This window comes from Suncus etruscus, chromosome 17 (assembly GCF_024139225.1).
Source record: "Suncus etruscus isolate mSunEtr1 chromosome 17, mSunEtr1.pri.cur, whole genome shotgun sequence".
In the NCBI taxonomy this organism is placed as follows: domain Eukaryota; kingdom Metazoa; phylum Chordata; class Mammalia; order Eulipotyphla; family Soricidae; genus Suncus; species Suncus etruscus.
Genome location: NC_064864.1, coordinates 39,249,699 through 39,263,259, shown reverse-complemented (window position 1 = coordinate 39,263,259; position 13,561 = coordinate 39,249,699). Strand labels below are relative to the sequence as shown.

At 40.8% G+C, this 13,561-nt stretch overlaps 1 protein-coding gene across 6 annotated transcripts in view; it reads left to right on the top strand.

The window, feature by feature from the left end:
- Window positions 1-13,561, top strand: part of SORBS1 (sorbin and SH3 domain containing 1) — a 255,471-nt gene that overhangs the window by 240,347 nt on the left and 1,563 nt on the right. For 5 of the 6 annotated variants that reach the window (XM_049790807.1, XM_049790806.1, XM_049790812.1 and 2 more), the window contains 2 exons: window positions 9,601-9,659; window positions 11,424-11,536. In XM_049790807.1, coding sequence (XP_049646764.1) covers window positions 9,601-9,659; window positions 11,424-11,536 — 172 coding nt within the window. Of the gene's footprint in view, window positions 1-9,468; window positions 9,660-11,423; window positions 11,537-13,561 lie in introns of all 6 variants that reach the window. The other variant, XM_049790808.1, reaches the window with a different exon arrangement.

Below are 13,561 nucleotides of genomic sequence, written 5' to 3'. Positions count from 1 at the left end.
ATGTCTCCAAACCAGTTATTGTCTAATACTGACAATAGAATGTTTGAACTTCAAACCTGCCATCCCAGTTTCCCTGTAAGTTTTGTTTATTCACTCAACAAATATTGATTCAAGGCACATAGGGACCAGCCTCTGTGCAAAGTACAAGGGTCATCATGTCCATGCTTATTGGAAGTTTTGATTTCACAGAAACAGGCAGACATCAGAGTCACAAGATTTGGAGTCCATAGGTGCACAGAGGCCTGTCCCCGGATCTCCAACTCCAGGCCAGTGATTGGGGATCAGTTGCTATAAAAAATGAGAGTATAAGAAAGTGATAGGATCTAGAGAAATGGTACAGCAGGTACGATGCTTGCCTTGCATGCAGTCTACACAGATTTAATCCCTGGTATCCCACGTAGTCCCTTAAGTACTGCCAGGAGTGATCCTGAGTGAAGAGCCAGGAGTGACCCCTGAGCACTGCCAAATGTGATCCTCCAACTCCCCAAAACAAAGAAAGTGCTAAATTATCAGGTTTAGCCTCTTGCTAACAACTGACTAACTGGAGTAAAAGTAGTCCTCTCTGGGCTGTAACAAAGTTTCAACGCAATAATGCACATATATGCGGGGAAATCTCCTTAAGTGGGGTTTTTGTTCCAGCCTCAGTATGGGTTAAAGGGAAATTTGTACTGGGCAGGACTTAGCCAGGCTCTGAAGCAGGTTCTCCTGGACTATGTCATGCAAGGAAGAAAAGTAAATGTAGCTCATATTCTATGCTTAGGTACAAATTCTGTTGGAATTCTAATCGAAGGGAGAAAGAAGAATATAACATTTTAGAGGGTTTACTTTATAACTGCAAACCTTCACAGTTGAAAAATGCAAGTTTTCCTTTTGTTTGTTTTTAAGGACAGCTTAACTAATTCTACAAAAGCATTCAAAGGATAGAATGTATTATGACTTCAGAGTTACCTACCAAGTTCTTGGGTTTGTTTTGCTGTACATCATTTTGACTGAGAAGGTTGAGAATGGCATAACAAGAAAGAAAAGGGGATGATCATATTGGAAAACTCCCATCATTTGCATTACCACATATTTACTGAGTTTCCCCAAGATAGAAACCCAGAATGCCAACTAGTGCACAGACTTGTATTTTTGTTTTGTTTTGTTTTGTTATGGGGCCACACCTGGATTACTCCTGGCTCTGCACTCAGAAATCACTCTTGACAGTGTTGGGGGGCCATCTGGGATGCCAGGAATTGAACCCAGGTCTGTCCTGGGTTGGCCCAAGCAAGGCAAACACCCTACCACTGTGCTATCTCTCTGGCCCCAGGGTTGTTTTTGTTTTTCGGGCCACACCTGGTGACACTCAGGGGTTACTCCTGGCTATGCACTCAGAAATTGCTCCTGGCTTACGGGACCATGTTGGACACTGGGAATTGAACTGAGGTGAGTCCTGGGTCAGCCATGTTCAGGGCAAATGCCCTACTGCTGTGCTATCACTCCGAACTCCCAAGACTTGGTTTCTTTAAAGATGTTTCTACAGTTGCTAAGAGAGCCTCATAGAGTCTCTGAATTATAAAGAGTCTTTAGGGATCATCTGTGACAATGAATCACAACTTTTTCTGGCTTTTAGAACTTTTGAGAATCAGCCAAGGATGCTAGGCTAGTAAGTGTTTTGAACAATGTGACTTACATTTTCAAAAAATTTATAGAAATTCATAATCTTGAGTTCATTCAAGATATGCTCAGGAACCCAGACAAAGAACTTCTTATCTATTAAAGGTTTAAGAAGAGTTGGGGGAAAGGAAGTCTGGAAAAAAGGGGCAGAATTTGTGATGTGAGTTTGGGTCCTAAACATTAGGAAATCAGACTGTCAAAATCAAATGAATAAAATTTAAAATATAATTATTCTAGAAAGTTCTAGAATAGAACTTTCAAAGTCACTTTCTGAGAAATACAAGGATAGACTTCTGCCTTAGAAAAGGGAAGGGAGGGAAAACTACTCAACTACTCAGTTGATGACAGGAGGTGTTTTGTGACTTCAGAGGGAAGTAAGCCACTTAGTAAGCTAAGTGGAAACTAGGTTAGTTCCCAGAATGATAAGAACAAAGACACAGGCCTGGGAATAAGACATAGAGGGGAAAACATGTGATACAACGTGGAAGAGCCAGAAGGAAATTTTAAATGTTAAGCTATCCAGCAAAACATAGGAAATGTTTTCTTTTGACTCACACAGAAGGGAAATCTCTAAATAAACACGAAGAGTGTTAACTATTTACGGCTTGGCAAGATACTTTGGCTACAGTTCTTTAAAAATGATATCAACGAGCAGGTAGAGCAGGTAGAGAATGAAAACCCAAAATTGAAATTCCATCTCTAAAACAGTGTTCAGATAAATAACCAAGATGACTAGAAATTGCAGAGCTAGCTACAGAGTACTGGGTGTGTTCAGTGACTTCTTTAGCAACATCCCTCCAATACTCTGAGAGTTTCTTTGGCAGATCATAATGGTTGAATGCCCAGGACTGAGATACCACAGGACCCAAAAATCTCAATCCTCGCTTTTCAGATCTCAATTCTATTGGGTCTTAGTTTGGTATGATGAGGCAAATATTTACTGCCATGTTGAGTTAATTCAAAGATTAAGTGAGATATGAAGATGAACACATGTAGCTGGATCTCATTCAATACCTGTTATGGGGCCAGAGAGATAGAACAATGGGTAGGGCACTTAGCCTTGTACTTGGCAGACCCAGGTTCAATCTCTGGCATCATATATGCTTCCCTGAGCCCTGCCAGGAGTGATTTCTGAGCACAGGATCAGGAATAAGCTCTAAGCATTGCCACGTGTGGCCCCAAAACAAAACAAAACAAAATAATCTGATGCATGATTTAGAGAAAACAGGGTAAAGTAGTTGGCTTGATCCTGCTACTTCCTTAACAAAGGAAGGTGGGAGTAGCAGCAGGAGAACAAAGTAGAAGATGAGGAAATCATTTTACTGTGATCTACACAAATCTATGATATAGATATAGAACATGGAATTTGCATTTTTATATGCAATTAGAAATTTTACTTGAGTAGTTCTCCCTACTCTTTCACACTGTACGTACAAAGGCATCCTCTTGGAAAGCTTTTGTTTTCTTGGTTCTTGAAGGCACTTTGCCCTTTCTCTTCTGATGCTTTCAGGAAAGAAAGAAGCCACATTACAGATTCAGGTGAGAAGTGTGGGTGGGTATTTTTATAATTTATGTTGTGCTCTGATAACAAATGATAACAAAACAACTGCTGTTAGAAAGTCAAGTTCAAGTCAAGTCTAGGATGGTAAACAGTTGAATTAATTGGTTATAATTAGCCTACATTTAATCTTTCTCAGCAAATTCTAGAGAACTCAGTGGAAGCAGAGACTAATTTGAGCATCTGATGACAGTTCAGGAGGGACTTAAATTATTTAGGTTTTCCGGTTCCCATGGCAGGTGCAAGCCCCTCTCCAACGCTGTTGCCAAAAGTGAGCCCTCCATCCACCTTTTTTTGGTCAAAAGCACTCCTCCACTCAGTCTCCAGAGGGCAGTGTGAGAAACATGCCTCATTTCAGGTCATCTGGTTTGTCATAGTCTTTATCCTTGGCTGGTTGTACAAAGGGCATTCAGAGAGTCATAATAGATCTTCCAAAGAACTTAACCATTTTGCTCAAGAGATTAGTTTCAGAACCTGACCTGGACCCCAAACCAGTGTCCCCTATGAGATCAGTATAAGTGGACCTTTTAAGTTCACATCCTCTGGAATGAGAGATGAATCTTTGACCTTATGGCCTGACTAAGGGAGAAGAGACTTGTAATATTTCTGGAGTACCCTACCACCCTAAGGTTGAGTTCATCCACATCTTCCTCTCCAGGGCTTCCTGCTGTTCTTTAGCCTGGGGACAGTTTATTTTGGGTTTCAAGGCTTTGGCGCACAACCAAAGAGAATGCTTAGTAACTGCAGTGGTACCAGGTGTTTTATGGATCCAAAGAGAGTAATAGCACTCCTGGGAATGGAAGATCAGGTTTCTGAGGGACCTATGTGAACTGAAGAACTATAGATGGAAGGGTAACAGAGCAGAGTGAAAGAAAAGAGGCTTTTGGGTATGGTTGTGGTGTTACAGATATGGAGTAATGTGATTTCTTGATCTCATGTCATCTGTGTCCTGAAGAGGTTGGGCTGGTCATAGTTTTCCTAAACACTTGAAACTGGAATGTGTCTCCAAGAGTCCAAAATATATTCACATGAGATAATACTCTCTCTATTCTTAACCTTGGAGAAGGTCCTGGCAGGAACTTGTGCCTACTTTTAAGTTTACATGAGGGCAAATATTAAAAGCCTAGGGAGGGCTGAGAACAGGATGTCAGTTAGAAATAGAAAGCATGTATCTGCATATATCACGGTGATTCCATTTTTTTAAATTGTATTGAAGAAAAGAAAAAGTAAAAAAAGAAAAGCAGCTTTAGATTTTCCTATGTTAAATGGCCCAGGTCAATTTAATTTTAATATATATTATGAAACCAAAATGTTCAAAATAATACTTAAATATATGAGAGCTAGTACAGCAAGTTAGGTTCTTGCCTTACACTCAGCCAACCCAGGTTTGATCCTGGCACTCCACATGAACTCCACTCTGAGCCCCCTCAGGAGTGATCGATCCCTTTATATAGATGCAGGAGTTAGCTTTGAACACTGCTGGTGTGGCCCAGTACCAACCCTCCAAAAAAGAAAAAGAAAAATATATGTGCAGTCCATATACAATTGAGATTTTTACATTATATTGTACTATTTTTGGAATCCAGTATGTGTTAAACTTGCAGTCTATTTCAGAGAGGTTGCACCTTCATTGCTTAGGAGATCTGTGATTACTGGGGAGAGAGATCCAAAATTGTATATGGTTAGAAAATAGAGCCAAGGAAGGGAGAAATAGACCAAATGGAAAACAACGGAGAGTTTAAAATGAAGGACAGATCTCTGTTAGAAACAGTTTATTATCACCATTGAAGAACTATCCTAAGGGAGAGACACACATACTCACACACGTCTGAATTCAGCCTACATGAGACTTACATGAGGTTCACATCTGAAAAATGAAATACAAATAGAAAGAAGCTGAATTTTAGCTAAGAGATTAAACTTTTATCTTGCCCTCTTCATGGAGTCCACAAATACTAAGAAAATGTATTTTTCATTCCCAAGTTTGTTTTGATGAGAAAGCTAGGACAATGATTACCCTCCAATTTGGATGTGACTGAGAGCAGAGAAGTTATTGATTGGGTTATTAGTACCACTTTCAAGGCTGTGAATCCTTAAGTTGGTGATTAGACTGTAGTGTGTGTGTGTGTGTGTGTGTGCGTGCGTGTGTGTGTGTGTGTGCGTGCGTGCGTGTGTGTGTGTGCGCGCGCGTGTGTGTGTGTGTGTGTGTGTGTGTGTGTGTGATGCCAGGGACCAAGCCCAGGACCTCACACACATATGCAAAGCAAATGGTTTACTGCTAACTCACATCCAGCCACACCTCACTTTTTACCTGAAAGGCAAAATGTTCAGAAGAGAAATGACAGTGCCTCTTTTCAGGAGAGGCAGACCTGGGTGCCATGACATGACTTAAGAGAAATAACTTGGGGCCAGAGAGATAGCATGGAGGTAGGGTGTTTGCCTTGCATGCAGAAGTATGGTGGTTCGAATCTCAGCATCCCACATGGTCCCCCGAGCCTGCTAGGAGCAATTTCTGAGTATAGAGCCAGGAGTAACCCCTGAGTGCTGCTGGGTGTGACCCAAAGACCGAAATATGGGAGAGAGAGAGAGAGAGAGAGAGAGAGAGAGAGAGAGTGAGAGAGAGAGAGAGAGAGAGAGAGAGAGAGAGGGGGGGGAGAGAGAGAGAGAGAGAGAGAGAGAGAGAGAGAGAGAGAGAGTGAGAGAGAGAGAGAGAGAGAGAGAGAAAGAAGGAAGGAACTTGGGGCCGGAGAGATAGCATGGAGGTAAGGCGTTTGCCTCTCATGCAGGAGGTCATCGGTTCGAATCCCGGCGTCCCATATATGGTCCTCCCGTGCCTGCCAGGAGCAATTTCTGAGCCTGGAGCCAGGAATAACCCCTGAGCACTGCCGGGTGTGACCCAAAAACCACAAAAAAAAAAAAAAAAAGAAGGAAGGAACTTGTGCTGATGGAACCCAAGAGAGTTTATGTTGTGGGTTTGCCACCTTGCACAAGCCTTCAAACTATCTAAGCTTCTGTTTCCTTCTCTGCTTCCCCCAAGTCTAAGGGTTTATGCAAAAGTCAGATGTCATGAGAGCTTTATATGCTTTCAAAGAAGGTAGAATTTTTTTGTTTTTGTTTTTGGGCCACACCCGGTGACACTTGGAGGTTACTCCTGGCTATGCACTCAAAAATTGCTCCCGACTTGGGGACCACATGGGAAGCTTGGGGATTGAACCACGGTCTGTCCTAGGTCAGCTCATGCAAGGGAAATGCCCTACTGTTTGTGCCACCGCTCCAGCTACAAAGCAGGTGGTTTTTTTTCTTAAGTGCCTCCTTGAGGAACAAGAAAGCAACTTATTCCTCATTACCATACTGCATTCTCCAAGCCTATTTTAAGTACCAAATATTTGCTAAATAAACCTAGAAATTTCAATTGGGAATTAAATTAGCTGAACAATACTTAAGAAGGGGATTTATAGAAGCTGTTGTATTCATTTAAAAAGATTGTCCAAGCAAGTCCTTTTACTTTACATTACATTTGAATGGAGATGGTTAGGTGAGTGGCTAGAATTAGGAAATATTTGGGCTCTTTTTAAATAAAATGTGTATATTCCTGAAGTGTAGGTAAGTCTCAACCAAAGAATTTCAGGAACAAATAACTAAGGAGAGTTAGATTGCAGATCAGTAGCATGAACTTTGCCAAAAAAGAAATGCTATCTCAGTATTCCCAACAGATGTGTTGAGTCAGAACCTGCTTTATTGTAGGATCCTGAGTAATTCCTATGTAGGTGAAAACTTGAGAAGCACTATATCCACAGTATCCCATCAAGTGATAAACAGTGCAGCCTAAGCTATTCAGAATAAGTTTTGTTCACGTACCACATAGTAAGCATTTGAAAATATCTTTACAAGCATTACAAAATGCTTGATCCTGAGACTGGGGCCTAAGAGGGGTTACTTGAGGTCAGCTCCCAGGCATGTGACAAAAGCCTGCAGGTCTCAAGACATCCCAAGAGCATGAAACCACATCTTTCCATCCTATCACTTGCTTTGTTCCTGCCAGAACCCAGGATGCCTAATTTAACTGATTGCAGTTTGTAAGAGGGTTGGAACGCTTGAAGAAGTTTTTGGAAACTGCAAAAGTATTGAAGTGACATCTGGGTTGGCAGTTGGTCCCGCAAGAGGAGATGGCGCAAGGATAGAGCAGGCTGGCAGCTTTGTATCTCCCTAACAGTGTGACCCAGTGGGGAGCCACACAACCATTCAGTTCTGGGTTTTAAAAGAAAAGAAGATGCTCAGTACACTGCACCCTATTACCAGGCAGGGTGTCTGGAGAGGGTGTTTTAGAAAAAGTCAGCAAGAATACTGGTAATATGGGAAATAGTCTGAGGCTGAAAAATAAAATCCACTTGGGTTATAAACTTAATCCAGAAGACAAGACAAGAGTTGACATGCTGTGTAATATCTCAGGAGAGATCCTCACCCTCTCGGAGCCTTCTTATGAAATAAGTGTGTTAGTTACAGAACAGCTCTAAGGGCCCTTCTGAAAGATTTGAGGTGGGGTTTGTGGCTTGTGGCTACTATGGTATGTTAACTAGAAGGTTTCTCTTAGGATGGTTCCTTAAATATTTTGTTTAGGGGCCCAAAGCATATAGTGGGTGGGGCATTTGCCTTGCACCTGGCTGTCTTGGGGTTTGATCCCCAACATTCCATATGTCTCCCCTTAACATCCAAGAATGATCCCTGAGTACAAAGACAGGAGCAATCCGTAAGCATCACTGGATGTAACACACATCCTAAATTTTGTTTGGGAGATTGCTAGAACTTGGAATTGAGTTCTCGGGGTAGGGTCCTCACAATGATTGCCGACTTCTAGTGAAGGTCTGGCCCTCCTGTGGGAGCCAAATTTTAAATACAGCTCTGCAGAGCCCAGTTGCACCTGTGTTTCAGTGTCAACTTTGTTCCTGAGCTGAAGAGTGAAGTGATGGTTTTATATCTCCCATTGGTTCAAGATGCACAGACCAATTTTGGAAGCATGTTCTGTTCTGCTATGAACCACTCGATTTCAGACTGGCTGGGGAGTGTCATGTGCAGGTTTTTCAGGGGGATATTTTTTTTTCTTTAATACTTTAGGTGTTACCAAGGAACTTTCAAAAACATTGTTTTCCATTTTCATAAATACCAAAATAAGCACACATGATAGTTTGCAGAGCCTCCTTTGCCAGAAGACATTCTTCATCCACATGATAATTGAAATTGACTTTTGGCGCAGACTGACTTAAGTGTTGGGGGACCCACCAGTGTATGTGATCTCAGAAGGACATAGCCTCCTCCGCACAGCTTCTCTGTGTCTTTTCTCTGCCAACCTGGGGGCCCTGTGTTACTCATTCTCAATTCACTGGACCATTTCATTGCCTGAATGCTTGCTTCTAACTCTGTACATTGCTTTTCCCCTGTGCACCACCATGTTTGGAAACTCAGTGGCTGAAGGCCCCGAGTGTCCAGTGTCATCTAGTGTGATGGTTGTGGTATGTGTATTTGCTCATGCTTTCATTTTTAATTCTTTCCAATGTGACATCTGCTAAAATGTCTCCCTTATGATTTGCTTGATGATCACAGCCTTCTCATCATTCATTGAGAGCAGGACCTGATCTCACAGAATCTGAAAAGAGCTATGTGGTAAGATGCCTATTGAATACAACTGCAGCTGTAAGGAGAATCTCCTCCAACTTCTAGACAGTCTAGACTGAAGGAATGGCTAGTTTAATTCACAGAGCCATTACAGGAGTTACATGGCTGTTATAGTGGAACAAGATGTTAGGCCTACTACTCCTTAAAAAAAAAAAAAAAAGCAGAGGACTTTAGAGACAATATTTCTTCTCTGCCTGAATGTGGGATTAAAATAATGTATTAGTGCATGATTGGGGATACTTTTCTATTTTCTATATGCATTTCTGTCCTGGAATTACTCCATTTTGTAACATTTACTCACTAATTTCAGGCCTTTATACTGATCCCTTTTAAAAAAAATATTCATACTAAATTCCAAATTCTTCTGTATCTCACCTGTTTTTCCATGCTTACGCCTGGATCTCTCCTGCACTTCACTGCTGGAATATCTATTTTTTTTAACCTGGATCTTCAACTCTGTTGTTTCCCTGGACTTATGTGCTTCGTCTGGAATGTTACATCTCTTCCTCTCTCTCTTCCTTTTTTTTTTTTTTTTTGGCCCCCATGTTGACCCTTTTATGGGTGTTTCCGGGGCCACCTCACAGGAAGCAGTATGCAATGAGATCATAAACATTGCGGAAAAATCTGTTCATTACTGCAGCACTGTTTCTCACCCCCTTGACTTTCATCACAAGGTATCCCCTTCTGACAATAAACCATCTTTAATCATTTCTCAGCAACCTCAAGCCCAGCAGCGAAGAGTCACCCCAGACAGAACTCAAACCTCACAAGAGCTGTAAGTACTTCTGGCAAACTTCATTTCTCACATACTTAGTAAATGGCTGGGCTTAGAATGTGGGTCATTGACTGAAGGGGATAAACAAATCCATGCCAGCTTTTAAGACCGCTGCTTTAGACCATTTTTGCTGTCAACTAACATCTATTGCAGGTGGCTTATAAATAAAAAGTAGGTTCAAACTTCTTGGAAGAGAGATATAGGTAAAGAAGTATTTGCTGGAGGGTGGGTAAAGGTATAGAGACTTCAACTGGAAAGGAGGGGTGTGAACAGATGGAACAAAGAGCCTTCTGCTGAGTTGGGCACCAGGAGTTGTAGATGGAGTGGACAAAGCATCTTGAGTAGAGCAATTGTACTGTCCAAAAGGAGCACTGATGGGTGGAGGTGGGGGTGGGGTAGTGAGACATTCTCCAGCTAATCTGTACTCTCTGGTAGAAAACAAAGGATATGTCAAGCATTTTCTCCCAAGGTGAAACAGGCATGGAAAGTTAATGGGATAAGACATTCTAATGAGATCAAGTTGGATAGCGGACAGCAGACAAATACTAGGATATCAAAATTATATTTATTTACCAGTGGAAAATGTATTTGCCTCTTAGTAGAGCCTTTTCTTCTAATAGGCATATCCAAGTACCAAAATATCAAAACATTGGGAAGAATGTGTAAATGTAATTGTCCCTTTGGTTTTAGCTACGGAAAATGAATCTTGTTTCTGGGAAATGACTGTTCTTATTTCCATTCTCTTATTCACACACTGAATTCACTCGCATCTTTTAGAAATGGTAGATGAATGGCTCATATGCAAAGCTTTTAAAATGTTGACTCAACAGAATTGTAAAGGTGGTGCTTGGGAGACATTTCTTAAGTAATTGTCAAAGGCTGAAAAAGCAAAGCTGGAGCTGGAGAGAAAGTATAGCATAGTATAGTATAGGTAGGGCTGTCTGGCATGCAGCTGACCCAGGTTTAATTCCCAGTATTCAGTATGGTTCACCAAACACCACAGTGTTGACCTCTAAACCTAAGTAATGATAACATGTACATGTTACATTACGTTATATTACGATATGTTCCGTTACATTATATTATAGACAAAGCTTGGTTAAACTTTAGAAGCTTAGGATAACATCAAGACAAAATTGACTGTCATAACCACATGAAATGAAATACAATGACTCATCATGATTTGCTTCCTAGCCCTGTCAAGCTTAATTCACTTCCTAGATTTGAATATATCTCTCTAAATGCTAAGTTATTAGCATACAAAAAACTTATAAAATACTTAATGCTTTGTTTTTGTTTTGAGTCATACCCAGCAATGCTCAGGGCTTACTTCTGGCTCTGTGCTCAGATATCAATCTCAACAGTACTTCAAGGGGTTCCTAGGTTTATCAGAGAGTGAACCCATGCCAACTGCATTCAAGGCAAGGGTTCTACCCACTATCTCTCTGGTCCGTAAAATATTTTTAATACAACCACTAAGAGAGAAACACCACCTGGTGCTTTTTTTTTGGGGGGGGGGAATCACACTCAGTAACTCAGGGGTTACTCCTGGCTCTATGCTCAGAACTCGCCCCCAGTAGGCTCTGGGGACAATATGGGATGCCGGGATTCGAACCACCGTCCTTCTGCATGCAAGGCAAATGCCTTACCACTGTGCTATCTCTCTGACCCCCTGATGCTTCTTTAATTGAAATATATTTTTGAACTCACTATTCAGTCCTGTTAATGTTTTGATAAATTAATACTCATTTCTCTCATTTACAGATTTAGCTACCAAGCATTATATAGCTATATACCACAGAATGATGATGAGTTGGAACTCCGAGATGGAGATATTGTTGATGTCATGGAAAAATGTGACGATGGATGGTTTGTTGGTGAGTGAGTTCCTCATACTGGTTATGTATTGATGGACTAACTAGTAGTGTTAACCCATGCAAAAAGCATTGTCCTCTGCACAGAAAGAAGAGCCTTCCCCATTCATAGACCACCCTTAGGAATACCAGGACAGCCAGTCAGTATCTGGCTTCATCTGAAGATAGGATGGATGACACTAATTTGAACCTAAAACCAACTATGCCACCATTTGTTACACTGTAGTATACTAAATTCCATTTGAATTTACATTGTGAATATATTTGGATATTTAGTATTAAAAAAACCCTTATAAATAAAGCAACTCAAGGAAAAATTGAAGTTTAAATCTTTAGCATTAAACTGAAGTGTAAGTGTAGATAGTCCACAGTGCCAGGCTTCCAATAACTTATATCAAAGTAATCTTCTTAATTTAAAGGAAGGATTAACATTAAACTATAGGTGGAGATATAGGTCAGGATAAAGGAAAGTATTTATTGAGGTTCTATTACAAAATGGACACATACTTGAGGACACATTCTTATTGAATTTCTCTCAGCAAATAGCCCATAAGACAAGCATTAGCAAATAGGGGAGCTGGTATTGGACTCAAACTCCCTTTTCCCTCTGCTTTGTTTCCTTCTGAAGCATGAATATGAGATTAGGACCATGCACCTACTCTGTATGTCGGTTCCCCTCTGTGTGCATATCTTTACCTTTATCTTCTTTCCAGACTAAATACAAGGGTTCATCGTGACTTGTTCTTTCTTATCTTTCTGAAAACCTTTTGCTCAAGCAAAGTAATTCTAAGGCTAGAGTAATGTGAACAGCAAGGCCCACACATAAATGGAGCCAGAAAAGTTTTGTCTAGCCTCTACCTGTCTTTTAAAAGAGCTACCTTCTGCAGCAAATGCTTATGGCCTTCTCTGCCTTGAGTTGTTTTGTTTAGAAGGAAACCAGGCCTGAAAAACTGGCAGCACTGTGGTACAGTGCAGTCTAATAGAAACCTAACAGTTCATGTATGACATTTTATTTGTTTTCGAAGCCACATTGAGAAAAGTAAAATAAAAACCAGTGTCATAAAAGTTAATAACATTTTATTGAATCTAAATTCACAGTGGTATTCTCTTTGAATATGTAATCAACACCAAAAATTATCAGCAACGTATTTCACATTCTTTTCATAGTAAGTCTTCAAAATCCAGTGTATATTTTTTTTTCCACCATTACAGCATAGCTCAATTTAGCCTAGTTCCAAACCCTTGGTAACTACATGTGGGTACAATCTACACAAGTGCAGCTCTCATGGCTTCTAGCTGTTCCAAGATAGGAGTGATAGGGTTGAGGGGCATTGATTTTACTGAAGGGAACATCCCCAGCAGCTAGGTAACAGAAATATTTTAAATTCCCCAAATACTTTAAAAGGTAGACCAGTGCTGACACTGAATAATGAATCCAGCAGAACTAATTTTTTCTCGTTCATCAGGAAAGTTGCTAGTTAACTGTCAGGCACATTTCAGTTCTCTGTGGTTGCCTTTATTACCAACCTACCCCTCCACACCATGACATCTCCATTCTTCACGTTCAGCTAGCTTTTTCCACTGTCTTTATCTCTGCACACTCTTTCACTGGACATTCATTTCAGACAACAATTCCATCTCACTAGTGAAAGCTGTTTTAACTATTATATTCAGAGAATCCTTTCTAAGCCACATCCAAGGGGGAAAAATATAATGGTCTGATTGAAGTCTCTAATAAGGGACCAATCAGAAAGACACATGTGTCTACCACTCCTCACCTTAACTAGAGAGAGAACCCCAAGGCAAAAAAGGATATTGCCTAACCCACCAAGACCCCAGACAAAGTTGGTAGCTATATCGGTGTGGGACTCAAGCATAGGCTTAGAAGAATTTCCTTTTGATTTGTGGTATTGACTAGTGAATGCCTAGACATCACAGTTTGGAAATTCTGTGTCCAAGGTGTTCAGAATTGGGTTGGATAAATATGTTGATTTCTCCAAAAAGGAGAAGTATTGGCAGTGGGCTTAA